The sequence below is a fragment of the Oryctolagus cuniculus genome, chromosome 10 (genome assembly GCF_051225735.1).
Source record: "Oryctolagus cuniculus isolate XC-2025 breed Fujian yellow rabbit chromosome 10, ASM5122573v1, whole genome shotgun sequence".
NCBI lineage: Eukaryota > Metazoa > Chordata > Mammalia > Lagomorpha > Leporidae > Oryctolagus > Oryctolagus cuniculus.
This window is the reverse complement of record NC_142876.1, coordinates 118,967,752-118,981,893: the sequence shown is the minus strand read 5'-3', so window position 1 is coordinate 118,981,893 and position 14,142 is coordinate 118,967,752. Positions and strand designations below refer to the sequence as shown.

General features: G+C 54.7%; 1 protein-coding gene across 1 annotated transcript; it reads left to right on the top strand.

Moving 5' to 3' along the window:
- The first annotated feature begins 4,373 nt into the window (after positions 1–4,373).
- Positions 4,374–7,280, top strand: JAGN1 (jagunal vesicle mediated transporter 1). Its single transcript, XM_002722452.6, has 2 exons — positions 4,374–4,576; positions 6,102–7,280. Exons 1-2 carry the CDS (start codon positions 4,488–4,490, stop codon positions 6,562–6,564), a joined length of 552 nt encoding a protein of 183 aa, XP_002722498.1. The 5' UTR covers positions 4,374–4,487; the 3' UTR covers positions 6,565–7,280.
- Positions 7,281–14,142: the final 6,862 nt, after the last annotated feature.

Genomic DNA, 14,142 nt, shown 5'->3' with positions numbered 1-14,142 from the left:
TTTAAAAAATTCCCCAAATCATAAGTCATCAGTACTAAGAGGGTGGAAATTTAATCTAATTATGATTTTTTTAAAAGATATTTTATTTATTTGAAAGGCAGAGCTACAGAGAGGCAGAGTCAGAGAGAGAGAGAGAGAGAGAGAGAGAGAGAGAGAGGTCTTCCATCCACTGGTTCACTCCCCAAATGGCCACAACGGTCAGAGCTGGGCTGATCTGAACCAGGAGCCAGGAGCTTCTGGTTCTCCCATGTGGGTGCAGGGCCCCAAGCACTTGGGCCATTTTCCACTGCTTTCCCAGGCCATAGCAGAGAGCTGGATCAGAAGTGGAGCAGCTGGGACTTGAACCAGCACCTATATGGGATGCTGGCGCTGCAGCCGGTGGCCTTACCTTCTACACCACAGCATCTGCCCCTCTAATTCCTGTTTCTAGAAGCTGGGCCTGATGGCAGGTCCTCGGGTCATGGGGTGTGCCCTCGGCAGGTGGTTAGGAGAGCTGAGTTGGTGCGAGCCGTTATCTGTTCCTGGCTCACCCGCTCTCCTTCCTCTGCAAAGCTCCTTTGTGGCCTTCCTCCAGCCTCAGCAGACGGCCAGAGAGGGAGGCCTCCACCTGATCGTGACTGTGAACCTGCAAAACTGTGACCCAAACACCCTCCTTCCTAGGTAGCTTGTCTCTGGTGTTCCTCACGGTGATGAGAGCCAGCGGATAGAATCACATATAGTATGATCGGATCTATTAAGGCAGAATATTGATTAGCAATGGCCCAGGGCCGGGGTGAGGGGTTGGGGGAGATAGGAAGTGTTGCTAACGGTCACAGGGTTTCTTCGGGGGAAGACAAATGTTGCCCCGAGAGGTCCAATCACAATAGCTTGGATGACGCTTGCCAACCCTGTAAATGTGGTAAAGATTAAATGTGCATCTGAGTGAGAAGGCGACTCATGACTTAATTAAGGATGTTATCTCAATAAGGGTTAAGCAAAAAAAAAAAAAAAAAAGTTCAGCTTCATCTTTATTTTAGCACAAGGTTTTCACACTTTATTGCATCAAAATGACCTGAGGGGCCTGTTGGAATTCCGACTGGGGGCCAGCGTTGTGGCACAGCAGGTTAAGCCGCTGCTTGAAAACCCTGCACCCCACATCCGAGTGCTGCTTCAAGTCCCAGCTGCTCTGCTTCAGATCCAGTTTCCTGCCGATGCCCTGGGAAGACGGCAGATGATGGGCCCAGTTCTTGGGCCCCTGCCACTCATGTGGGAGACCCAGATGGAGTTCTAGTTTCCTGACTTCAGCTTGGCCCAGCCCTGACTGTTGTGTCCACTTGGGGAGTGAACCAGTGGATGGAAGGTCTCTTCTCTCTGTCTTGCCCCCTCTATGCATGTTGCTCTGACTTTCAAATAAAGAAACCTTTTTTAAAAATTCAGATTGAGTTGTTAAGATGTCACTTGGGCCAGTGCCATGGTTCAATAGGCTAATCCTCTGCTGTGGCGCCGGCTCTCCCGGTTCTAGTCCCGGTCGGGGCGCCGGATTCTGTCCCGGTTGCCCCTCTTCCAGTCCAGCTCTCTGCTGTGGCCCGGGAGTGTAGTGGAGGATGGCCCAAGTACTTGGGCCCTGCACCCACATGGAGACCAGGAGAAGCACCTGGCTCCTGCCTTCAGATCAGCCGCGGTGGCCACTGGAGGGTGAACCAACGGCAAAGGAAGACCTTTCTGTCTGTCTCTCTCACTGTCCATTCTGCCTGTAAAAAAAAAAAAAAAAAAAAAAAAAAGATGTCACTTGGGACTCCCACATCCCATACTGGACGGCTTGGGTTCAAGTCCTGGCTCTGAACCCATCCCAGCTCCCTGCTAGTCACAACATGCCCTGGGAGGCAACAGACGATGGCTCAGGTGGTTGAGCCCCTGCCACCCACATGTGAGTCCCAGGGGGAGCTCCTGGCTTCATCCAGCGCCAGCCTGGCCCAGCCCCAGCTATTGTTGGCATTTAGGGAGTGAACCAGTAGATAAAAGGTCTCTCTCTCTTTGTCTCTTTCCACATAAATAAATAAAACTAAAATTTCTTGAAAATTCAGATTGCTGCCCACCCCACCCCCCCAGAGGTCCTAACTCAGAATGTCTAAGGTGCGGCCTAAGAATTCACACTTAAAAAAAAAAAAAAAGATTTATTTACTTATTTGAAAGGCAGAGTTACAGAGAGGCAGAGGCATAAAGAGATCTCTCATCTGCTGGTTCACTCCCTAATTGGCCACAACGGCCAGACCTGTGCCGATCGAAGCCAGGAGCCAGGAGCTTCTTCTGGGTCTCCCGCATGGCTGCAGGGGCCCAAGGACTTGGGCCATCCTCCACTGCTCCCCCAGGCTCTCCCAGGCGCATTAGTACGGAGCTGGGTAGGAAGTGGAGCTTATACTGCCCCTTCAGTGTAAGGCGCCAGCGTTACTTGCAGTGTTGTAACAGTGCTGGCCCCTGGACAACGTGGATGAAGTGTTCACTATATACCAGCCCTCCAGGGGCTGAGAGGGCAGTGGGAAACAAGACAGCTGTGTCCCACACCCTCAAGATTGACATTTCTGTGTGCCGGGGGTCTTGGGGCATAGACCATGAACAAACGGAAAAAATTTCAAAATAGAAATGATTTCAGGCAGTCACGTTCTGGGAAGAACACAAAGCGAGGTGATATTTTATAGCCAGTGTGTATGTGAAATTAAATAGCACGGTACACACGTATGCATGAAACAGCAGGGCGAGGAAGGTCCGGGCCGGGCAGCCTCTCGCTGCATCCTGGCTGTGCAAAGCCAGGCTCTGCAGTCCCGGGGGACAAGTGAGGTAGATAAAGGAAATATCGGCGCGCAGGCGCTGGGAAGGGAGTCCTCAGGGTGCAGAGCAAGAGCTGCACAAACAGCTCCCCCCGTCAGGCAGAATGAGGGCCCAGGCAGACGGGCGACCCCTGGAGGAGGAGGTTCTGGGACAGGGCTGGGCACCTCCCCTGGGCGTCAACCCACAGCTCTCGCCTTCCCAGTGTGCATTTGTGTCCCCGGATAGGCCAGTGGGTGACTCAGCAGCAGCCTGGCTCTGATGAAATCCAAGCGCAGACAGGGACAGACAGCAGAAGCCAGAGCCAGACAGGATGCTTCCCCGGGCTCAGTTGGAAGTCAGCGAACGTTTCCTGAACGCTGACAGCATGCCAGGCACTGTGCCTGCGCGGGGACAGACAGACCTGGCCCCTGACCTTTGAGGAATTCACATTCCAGGGAGGGAGGCAACGTAGGAGCAAGATTCTCAACACCTGCGAGTGGAGACGGACTCCACCTGTGCTCAATGGAGCGGGAAAGAAGCCTGCATTTGGCTACCTAAGAGATGCCTCATATGCTAAACTTCAGCACAAGGAGCGGAGTCAAATGACCTACAATACATAGGGGAAGTACATTGCAACTAATATTCCAGTGAAAAAATGTATCTGTCTTTCCCCTCTCATTCTCCCCTCCCTCTCTATCTATGTGAGGGTACTTCAAGAAGTTTCTGGACAATGAAATATAATTTTAAAGATTTTATTTATTTATTTGAGAGGAAGAGACACAGAGAGAGGTCTCCCATCCGCTGGTTCAGTCCCCAAATGGCCACAACAGCTGGGGCTGAGCCGTTCCAAAGCCAAGAGCCAGGAGCTTCTTCCAGGTCTCCTATGTGGGTGCAGGGGCCCAAGGACTTGGGTCATCTGCTGCTGCTTTCCCAGGGCATAGCAGAGAGTGGGATCTGAAGTGGAGCAGCTGGGATTCGAACTGGTGCCCATATGGGTTGTGGGGACTGCAGGCAACAGCTTTATCCACTATGCCACAGCGCCGGCCCCTATACTACTTAATTAAATTTTTATTCACTTTAAGGGGAGACAGAAAGAGATTCCATCCACTGGTACAGTCTCCAAATGCCTCCAACAGCTGGGGCTGTACCAGGCAGAAGTCAGGGGCCAGGAAACCAATCTGGGTCTCCCACATGGGTGCAGGGGCCCAAGCACTTGGACCACCTTCCACTGCTTTGCTAGGCCATAGCAGAGAGCGGGATCGGAAGTGGAGCAGCCGGGACTCGAACCGGCGTCTACATGGGATGTCCGCACTGCAGGCGGCAGGCCACAGCTCCAGCCCCTGCAATGATTACGTGGTCTCTGGAGGGAAACTTCTGAGACGGGAAGATGTGTGCTGGGAAAGGCATAAAGCCTTCCAGGAATCCAGCTCCCGGCCTCCGTGATGGGAATAGGGGCATCGGACTCACTTCCTGCGGCTCTGCTCGCGGGGCGGGGCACTACCCAGGGTTCCCGGCTCCTCCGTGGGGCCGGGGCCATAGAGACGGTCCTCCCAGCGTGGGCAGAGAGGCCGGAAGTGCCCGGCACTTCCGCCCAGCCGTTGTGTGGCTGCACCGAGGCGGCGACAGAGGGGCTGGCGGAACTGTTGGCGCGGGTGTCGCGGCGGCGGGCTGTGCTGCGGGCCCCAGGGTGCTGAGCAGGGACCATGGCGTCTCGGGCGGGCCCGCGAGCGGCCGGCACGGACGGCAGCGACTTTCAGCACCGGGAGCGCGTCGCCACGCACTACCAGATGAGGTACGGGTGAGGCGCGCGACGCCGGCGCCCCCGGGGTTGACAGCCCGGCCAGCCCCCGCCCGCCCGCCCGCCCGGTCCCCTCCTTCCGCGGCGGCCTCGGTCGCGTCCCCAGCCAACCCCGCGGAGCCCAGCGGCCCCCGCGAGCGCCGCCCCGTGGTCCGGCCCGAGTGGCGAGGGGGCTCGGGCCCCGCGTGGGCTCCGCGGTCGGAGCCACGGCTGCCGTCTCGCGTGTGTGACCTTGAGAACTTGGTTTTGTCGCCGAGCCTCAGGTTCCTCGCCCGTAGCGGGAGCAGATAGCCCGCGTGTGCGGTTTCGGTGGGGAGCTGGCGAGTGTTGGGGTGGTGGGCACCTGCCACATGGACTGTGGCCGTGGACCGGGCGGCGCGCGGGCGAGGCGTCTCCGTGTTCGTGCGGTCGCTCGCTTTCGCGTGGCGTGGAGGTGGGCGCCGGGGTGCGGTGGACCTGGCCGTCAGCTCTGGTCCTCGAAGTCCAAGAAGCCGGCGTTTTTCTCTGCTTCCCTACGGCATTTTAAAATAAAAATCGAACGTAGATCTTTAAGGCCCCTGAGCTTTCTAGAATGTTCCTCGCAAGTTTTTTCCTAGACCGGCTTTTCTGAACGCCGAGTTCACGCCCGTCCTCAGGCCCCGCTGTGAGCGCGTGTTAGAACCCAGGCAGGGGTCTTCACTGGTGGGTCTCAGCGGCGGCTTTGCCCCTGGGGGTGCGGGCAGCTGCCCCTGCGGCCTGGAGGAATTGGGAGAATGGGGGAAACGTGTGCCTCCCCTGGCTGGAACGTCCACGCTGGCTGCAGACGTGTGGCAGGCCGGGCCGATGTCCTGGCCGGTGCCTCCTTCCAGCCTGCGGTGTGGCTCGGCCTTGCCCCCGCGCCTTCCTAGTCTCCGCAGCGGGCCCTGGCTCCGCTCAGCTGCTGACTTCCTGGAGCACCAGTGCGGACGGCCGGTACTCGAATGTCGGTGCCCGGGCGTGCAGGGCCCGTCTCCAGCATCCTTAGAGCCTGGCTGAAATGCCTCCCTCTGGACAGCCTTGTCCTACTCCTCGTCCCACACAGAGCTGTTCTGCCTTCCTGTGAGCCCATAGCTCATGGACCATATGAGAACTTTCTCACTTCACTTTTTTTTACATTTTTAAGATTTATTTATTTGAAAGGCAGAGTTAAGAGAGAGAGAGGTCTTCCATCCGCTGGTTCACTTCCCAAATGGCCGCAACGGCCCGAGCTGCGCCAATATGAAGCCAGGAGCTTCTTCCAGGTCTCCCACATGTGTGCAGGGGCCCAAGCCTTGGGCCATCTTCTGCTTTCCCAGGCCATAGCAGAGAGCTGGATCGGAAGTGGAGCAGCCGGGACTCGAACCAGCGCCCATGTGGGCTTCACTGGCTGCTCCACAGCACCGGCCCCCGGGGTCTGTGTCTTACTCCCATTTCTATCATTATCCAGTACAGTCGCCTAGCGTGCAGGTGGTGGTCAGAAAAACGTGAGTGAAAGGTGCTCTCCCTGTGCTCTGCCCCACAGTGTGACCCTCAAGTATGAAATCAAGAAGCTGATCTACGTGCATCTGGTCTTGTGGCTGCTGCTGGTGGCCAAGATGAGCGTGGGACACCTGCGGCTGCTGTCGCATGACCAGGTGGCCATGCCCTACCAGTGGGAGTACCCGTATTTGCTGAGCGTCGTGCCCTCCCTCCTGGGCCTCCTCTCCTTCCCGCGCAACAACATCAGCTACCTCGTGCTCTCCATGATCAGCATGGGGCTCTTCTCCATCGCTCCCCTCATCTATGGCAGCATGGAGATGTTCCCCGCTGCCCAGCAGCTCTACCGCCACGGCAAAGCCTACCGCTTCCTCTTCGGGTTTTCTGCTGTCTCCGTCATGTACCTGGTGCTGGTGCTGGCGGTGCAAGTGCATGCGTGGCAGTTATACTACAGCAAGAAGCTCCTGGACGCCTGGTTCACCAGCACGCAAGAGAAGAAGCGTAAATGAAGCCTCCCCAGTGGACTCTGTGGGCGAGGCCTGGGCCTCCCTGGTGGACTCTGTGGGCGTGGCCTGGGCCTCCCTGGTGGACTCTGTGGGCGTGGCCTGGGCCTCCCTGGTGGACTCTCTGTGGGTGAGGCCTAGGCCTCCCTGGTGGACTCTCTGTGGGCGAGGCCTGGGCCTCCCTGGTGGACTGCTCTGTGGGCGTGGCCTGGGCCTCCCTGGTGGATTCTGTGGGCGTGGCCTGGGGTCCCTGATGGACTCTCTGTGGGTGAGGCCTGGGGTCCCTGATGGACTCTCTGTGGGTGAGGGGGGTCAAGGACCTGGTCTTAAGTGTCTTCTAGGAATTTGGCAGCTGTGGTGTTGGCACCTGAAGCCAGCGTGGTCCACATTCTGGAAAGCCGCTCCCGCTGACACCTGCTGAGGGGCCAAAGTAAATGTATTCCTGGTTGACTGGAGCTGAGTGACTGACAGCAGAGAAACCAATCTAAGCTGGGTCAGGTTATCCTTAGAAGACTGCGCCTTGCCTGCCCTTGTTCGTTCCCCCACCTCCATCCATCTCCCCATAGCCATCAAGACTGAGGGAGATGAAGCATAAATCCAGTTCCACTTCGGTCTAGGTCATGGGGCAGGAAACGCTGGGGAAGCTGTTCTTGCAGGCTGTGGTCTCTGCTGAAAGCATTTTAAGTAAACAGAACCTCAATAAAGACTGCCCTGGCCACCCTGTGTCTGGGCTCTGATGCCGTGAGAGGTGTAGGTGTTTGGGTGGCCTTAGGCACCAGGAGACCGGAGAAGCCTGGCAGGGGCTGTGGAGAAGTAGAGGGAGCGTACATGGGGAGCCCTGCCTCTGATCGTCAGGAACCACCCAGACCTGCCCTGTAGTCTCTCCGGCTGGGAGTGACCCGTTCTCATTATCTAGCATGTGTTACAGGCTCTAAAACTAACGATATCAAAAAGAATTCTATAGGAAATGTAATCTACATGTGAATCCGTCAACATGGTATCTGATGTTAGGAGTTTTAATAAGAAGTCGGGAACAGCGCTTTGAACCGCAGGACCCTTGGATGCCGTGGGTGCTGGGAGACGTCCAGGTCTGCACCCAGCGGCTCCGCCCTCGTAGTTCTGTGAGCACTCTGAGCTCCAGCAGCAGACGCTGCTCCTCTCGCAATCTGATCGCCCCCTCAAATTCGGTGCGTGTGCACCGCTGCGGTCAAGTGAGAATACACGGGCACAGCCCCGATCGTCCCGCTCTCCGTGCTCTGTGAGGTTGCCAGGTGCACTGTCCATACGCTTTCCGGGCGGGTCGCAGCCCGCTGGCCCTGCACTGTCTCCCAGTCGGAGCCTCGGGGGGTCCCGCCACGGGTTCCATGGTTTATTTCTCCTTTTCCGCGTTGACATTTCTGTGTTACTCACCCCTGTTAAGTCCCAGTTCATGTGGTAATTTTGGGGCCTCCTGGTTCTTTGAATTCAGGGTGAGTTTTTCCTCCTTGTTTTTATTTTTTGCTGTTATTGACAAGATTGGCAGTTTGCCTGTCTGCCACGCCCCTTGGTCACGAATGAGGTAGCTTGCTGTATTGTAGACTACAGAGTCAGCTGCAGAGGCTGGGACTCAACTGAATAAGGAGTAGAATTTGGAGAGCAGACTGGAGAAGGTGTGGGGAGTGGAGTTACATACAACATGGATAATTTTTGAAGAATTGGTATACAAATAATCTTCAGAAAAACAAGTTAAAAATGTCTTTGGGGGCCGGCGCTGTGGCGCAGTGGGTGAATGTCCTGGCCTGAAGTGCCAGCATCCCATATGGGCACTGCTTCGAGACCCGGCTGCTCCGCTTCCTCTCCTCTCTCTGTACCTCTGACTTACAAATGAATAAATTAAAAAAAAAAAAAGTCTTCGGTTGTTGGAATGATGCTTTACAGTCTTAAAGTAATTAAAAAAAAATATTTGAAAGAGTTACATAAAGAGGTAGAGACAGAGCAAGTTCTTCAATCTGCTGATGTACTCTCCAGATGGCCACAGCAGCCATAGCTGAGCTGCCAGGAGCTGCTTCTGGTTCTCCCATGTGGGTGCAGGGGCCCAAGATTTGGGCCATCCTTTGTTGCCTTCCCAGGTGCTATAGCAGGGAGCTAGGTCAGAAGTGGAGCAACCGGGGGGCCCGTGCTGCGGTGCAGCGGGTTAAAGCCCTGGTCTGCAGCGCCGGCATCTCATATGGGCGCTGGTTCTAGTCCCGCCTGCTCCTCTTCCAATCCAGCTCTCTGTTATGGCTTGGGAAAGCAGTGGAAGATGGCCCAAGTCCTTGGGCCCCTGTACACATTGGAGACCAGGAAGAAGCTCCTGGCTCCGAATTGGCACAGCTCCGGCCGTTGTGGCCATCTGAGGAGTGAACCAACGAATGGAAGACCTCTCGCTCTGTCCTACTTCTCTCTGTAACTCTTTCAAGTAAATAAATCTTGAAAAAAGTGGAACAGCTGGGACTCAAACCAGTACCCATACGGGATGCTGGCACTGCAGGCCTGGGCTTTAACCTGCTGTGCCACAGCACTGGTCCCTAGAGTAACTTGAAGACTCATTATGGAAGTAACTAAAACCTCAAACAGAAAGCTGGTTGGTGTGTGTGCCTTGTTGGATTGTTTGGGTTCTGGTTCCCCTGGCATTTCCCCCCTTTTTGCCTGACGGTGGCAGCATTCCCTGAAGCGAACCTCTTGTTGGGTCTTGATTAAATGGAAAGAACAGAATATTGGTGTTCAAATCCAGGTGCACCTGCTGCTCATAGGACCAGGATCAACCCTGCCTGTTCACAGGTTGTGAAGATGAAAGGAGATGCATTGTGAAAGACTAAAGCCCTGGGCTGCAGCAACAGCATTCCATGTGGGCTGGTTCGGGTCCCTGCTAATGTGCCTGGGAAAGCAGTGGAAGATGGCCCAAGTTCTTGGGCCTCTGCACCATGTGGGAGACCCAGAAGCTGCTGCTAGCTTTGGATCAGCTCAGCTCTGGTCATTGCCGCCATTTGGGGAGTGAACCAGAGGATGGTAGACCTCTCTGTCCAACTGTTTCAAATAAATACAATAAATCTTTTTTTTTTTTTTAAGATAGTGCTTTGTGAACCACATAGCTCTCAATCGATGCACAGAGTGGTTGTTGTTCCCTGATCCCTGTTGGAGTAGAGAGTACAGAGTTGGAGGGATTCTTAGAAACCTTCTAGGTCACTAGAAAGGCGGTGTGGGGCAGTGAGCGGTTTCTCATGAGACTGACTTGGGTTGGGATTCTGCCGAGGCGTTTTACCACCTTGTACCTTAAGCTAGCTATTGGACCTCAGTTTTTGATCTGACATAGGAGTATCTTAGTACCTCCCAGCAGTGTCATGAGGCTTAAATAAATGACATGCATGAATTGACTAGTTCATTATAGTGGCTTAGTATCAAAGTGCCTTCCCCAGGCAGTGGAGGATGGCCCAGGTCCTTGGACCCTGCACCCACATGGGAGACCAGGAGGAAGCACCTGGCTCCTGGCTTCGGATCGGTGCAGTGCGCTGGCCGTAGCGGCCATTTGTGGGGTGAGCCAACAGAAGGAAGACCTTTGTCTCCGTCTCTCTCACTGTCTCTTAACTCTGCCTGTCAAAAAAAAAAAAAAAAAGTGCCTTCCCCAATGAGCAGTTGTTGACTTCCTTTCTCAGATTGGAAGTTCTTGCCTCTTAGGAATAGTTTCTTATTTCAGTTCTGGAAGAGGGGCTGGTGCTGTGGTGCAGTGGGTAAAGCCACTACCTGCAGTGCCAGCACCCATATGGGTGCCGGTTTGAGTCCCAGCTGCTCCACTTCCAATCCAGCTCCCTGCTAATGCGCCTTGGAGGGAAGCAGAGGATGATCCATATGCTTGGGCCTCTGCAGCCACATGGGAGACCTGGATGAAGCTCCTGGCTGCTGATTGGCCAAGCTCTAGCTGTTGGCAGCCATTTGGGGGATGAAACAGTGGACGGAAGATTCTCCTCTCTCTTTCTCTTTGTCTTTGCCTTTCTCTAACTCTGCCTTTCAAATTAATTACTTTTTTCAACTTTTATTTAATATAAATTTCCAAAGTACAACTTTTGAATTATAGTGGCTTTTGCCCTCATAACCTCCCTCCCACCCACAGCCATCCCATCTCCCACTCCCTCTCCCATCCCATTCTTCATCAAGATTCATTTTCAATTATCTTTGTATACAGAAGATCAACTTTAGTATATTCTAAGTAAAGATTTCAACAGACTGCACCCACACAGACACACAAAGTATAGAGTACTGTTTGAGTAGTAGTTTTACCGTTAATTCGCATAGTACAACACGTTAAGGACAGAGATCCTACATGCGGAGCAAGTGCACAGTGATCCCGTTGTTGATTTAACAATTGACACTCTTATCTATGACGTCAGTAATCACCCAAGGCTCTTGTCATGAGCTGCCAAGGCAACAGAAGCCTCTTGAGTTCACAAGCTCCCGATCTTATTTAGACACAGCCATAGTCTAAGTGGAAGTTCTCTCCTCCCTTCAGAGAAACAAACTACCCTTTAAAAAAAAATTCTTGAAGAGCAGAGGTGAGGGATGCTCGCCCACTCCTGGTGTTTATATTGGTCTGATTGGTTGGATTTCCTGCCATGGGTGTTCACCACTGGGTGTGGTTGGCTCAGCAGACCTTAGGAAGTGGCCATCACAGAAGACCCTGGAGCTGCTGCATGGTCTGGCCAGAGTGCAGGCACAAGGGAGGCTGTGACCCTGAACTGTGTGCTGGAGCGTGCAGAGCAGCCACGCAACTCCCTGGACTGGCGTTGTCCGCAGGTCAAGGTCATGAAACGTGAAGTTTTGGGCAGTTCATACACAAACGCCAGGGGACACAGGCCTTGGCCATTTCCAAGAGGACGGGGCCTCTGAAGCTCGCCACAGAGCCCTGTTGCCCTTCCTGCTGCTGGCCGCCCCGGTCCAGCCTCAGAGTTGCTGACCACGTGCGTGTTGACGCTTGCTGAGCAGTCCCCACCCTGAGCGGTCTGGCCACCTCATCTCCGCCTTGAGCCTGCCGCCCGTATCACCCTGTGAGCTCCCGCTCCTCCTGCGGCCAGCACGGTGTTCTGGCTGCAAGAGCCAGGAAGACGGGCTTGTGAGGCCCAGCGCTCTGCATCGTAGCTGTGTGTATTTGCTTGCTTGCTTGCTTGCTTGCTTGTTTGACAGACAGAGTTAGAGAGAGAGAGAGAGAGAAAGGTCTTCCTTCCGTTGGTTCACTCCCCAAATGGCTGCTATGGCCGATGCTGCACCGATCCGAAGCCAGGAGCCAAGTGCTTCCTCCTGGTCTCCCATGCGGGTGCGGGGTCCAAGGACCTGGGCCATCCTCCACTGCCTTCCCGGGCCACAGCAGAGAGCTGGACTGGAAGAGGAGCAACCGGGACTAGAACCCGGCGCCCCGACCGGGACTAGAACCCGGCGCTGCAGGTGGAGGATTAACCAAGTGAGCCAGGGCGCAGGCCCCAGCTGTGTGTTTTTAGACAAGCTGCCCAGTCCTGCTGAGTGTGTCCTGTCTGTGAAATGGGCAGTAATACTGACCTCAGGGTTGTAGAACTAGCAAGACGAGATGAAGTGGGCAGAGTGTGTGGCCCTGGCTGACGGAGTTGAGGAGAAGTTGGTCCTCCTGCCCCACCTCCTTCCCCAGGTGAGCTTTTCAGTTCAGATCCCTCCCGGAGCAGGCTGCCAGCGCTCAGCCCGGGCCAGCACTAGCTGCCGGCTACCTGGCCCCCGCTCCGCCCTTCTCTCTGCTGCTCTTCTCTCCTCCCACCTTCTCTTCTCCCTTTTTTCTTTCTTTTCTCCTTCTCCTACCTTACCTTAGCATGACTAGGGAGCAGTCAACGAGGTAATTTCACCGTCAGAGATCAAGAGGACAGAGGAATCACAAGTGTTTTGCGCTAGGAAACTTTTTTTTTTTAAGGTTTATGTATTTTATTTCAAAAGAGTTACAGAGAGGCAGAGAGAGAGAGAGAGAGAGAGAGAGAGGTCTTTCATCTGCTGGTTCACTTCTTAAATGGCCACAATGGCCAGGGCTGGGCCAGGCCAAAGCTAGGAGCCCAGAGCTTTATCCAGGTCTCCCACGTGGGTGCAGGGGCCCAGGCACTTGGTCCATCCTGCACTGCTTTCCCAGGTGCATTAGCAGGGAGCTGGATCAGAAGTGGAGCAGCCAGAACTCAAACCAGCACCCGTATGAGACGCTGGCTCTACAGACAGCGGCCTTACGCGCTGCACCACAGCAGGGCCCGGGAAGCGCCTGATGCAGACGTGAAGCACTGTGTGCTGGAGAGTTGGGGGAGTGCCCCTAACCCATCCCTAGACAGCCAGAGCACCATTTGTTTGTCTGTTTTGCAGAGATGGACTCCAAGGCCAGGCTTAGTGCTGTGTCTGGCTGACCCTTCTGGTTTCCGAGAGCAGAGGAAGGTGGAGCAGTGTGGGGGAGGAGGGACCACGCAGTGGTCGAGAACCGAGGTGCCGAGCATGGTGGGGAGTTCCCTGAGCTGCAGACTTTGACCTTCACCAACTCACTGTCGCCTCTGCTTCCTCATTTCTCCCTCTGTGAAATGAAGACAAACCTCACCTGGCACCGGCTGCTTCGGAGGCTCAGGTAGCAAACTGTGAAACAGATGACTTAGATGAAATGTGCCGTAACTGGCACGTGTTCAGCCACAGAGCACCTGCCTCATCACCTCTCAGGCACAGGAGAAACAAAGTAACAAAGGGTCCTGGGCTATTGCAGTAGGTTAACGCTTTGCCTGCAGTGTGTGCCTCCCATATGGGCCCTGGTTTGAGTCCAGCTGCTCCTCTTCCAATCCTGCTCTGCTATGGCCTGGGAAAGCAGTACAAAATGGCCCAAGTGCTTGGGCCCCTGCACCCATGTGGGAGACTTGGAGGAAGCTCCTGGCTTTGGATCAGCTCAGCTGCAGCTGTTGTGGCCATTTGGGGAGTGAACCAGCCGGTAGAAGACCTCTCTCTGTGTCTCCCTCTCACTGTGACTCTACCTCTCAAATGAATTAAAAAATCTTAAGATTGGGCCTGAGCTGTGGCGTAGCAGGTTAAATACCGCTGGTCTGCAGTGCCGGTATCCCACATGGGTGCCAGTTTGAGTCCCAGCTGATCCACTTCCGATCCAGCTCTCTGCTGTGGCCTGGGAAAGAAGGAAGATGGCCCAAGTCCTTGGGGCCCTGCACCTGCATGGAAGAATAGGAAGAAGCTCCTGGCTCCTGGCTTTGGATTAACTCAGCTCTGGCCGTTGAGGCCATCTGGGGAGTGAGCCTGCGGATGGAAGACCTCTCTCTTTGGCTCTACCTCTCTCTGTGACTCTATATTTCAAATAAATAAAATAAATATTTTAAAGAAAGCATCTTTAGGTACTTAAATAAAACAAACGAAATGTCTTTATCTTGTAATGGCTTCAAAAGCTAGAGAGTGGTTTGAGGATAATGTGTAAGGAGGACCCTGGAGACCTCGGACTGGAGTTGTCTGGAAGAAGGCTGGGTCCGGCTGCAGAAGGGCGTTCTCAACTGGGTCGCCGGGCACGACACTCTCGAGATGCTTGGCCTGGGA

What these genes read in the sequence shown, in the direction of transcription:
- JAGN1 (XM_002722452.6), top strand. Translation starts at nt 4,488, where the DNA reads ATGGCGTCTCGGGCGGGCCCGCGAGCGGCCGGCACGGACGGCAGCGAC. An exon ending in GCCACGCACTACCAGATGAG is followed by an intron (nt 4,577 to 6,101) that starts GTACGGGTGAGG and finishes TCTGCCCCACAG; the next exon opens with TGTGACCCTCAAGTATGAAA.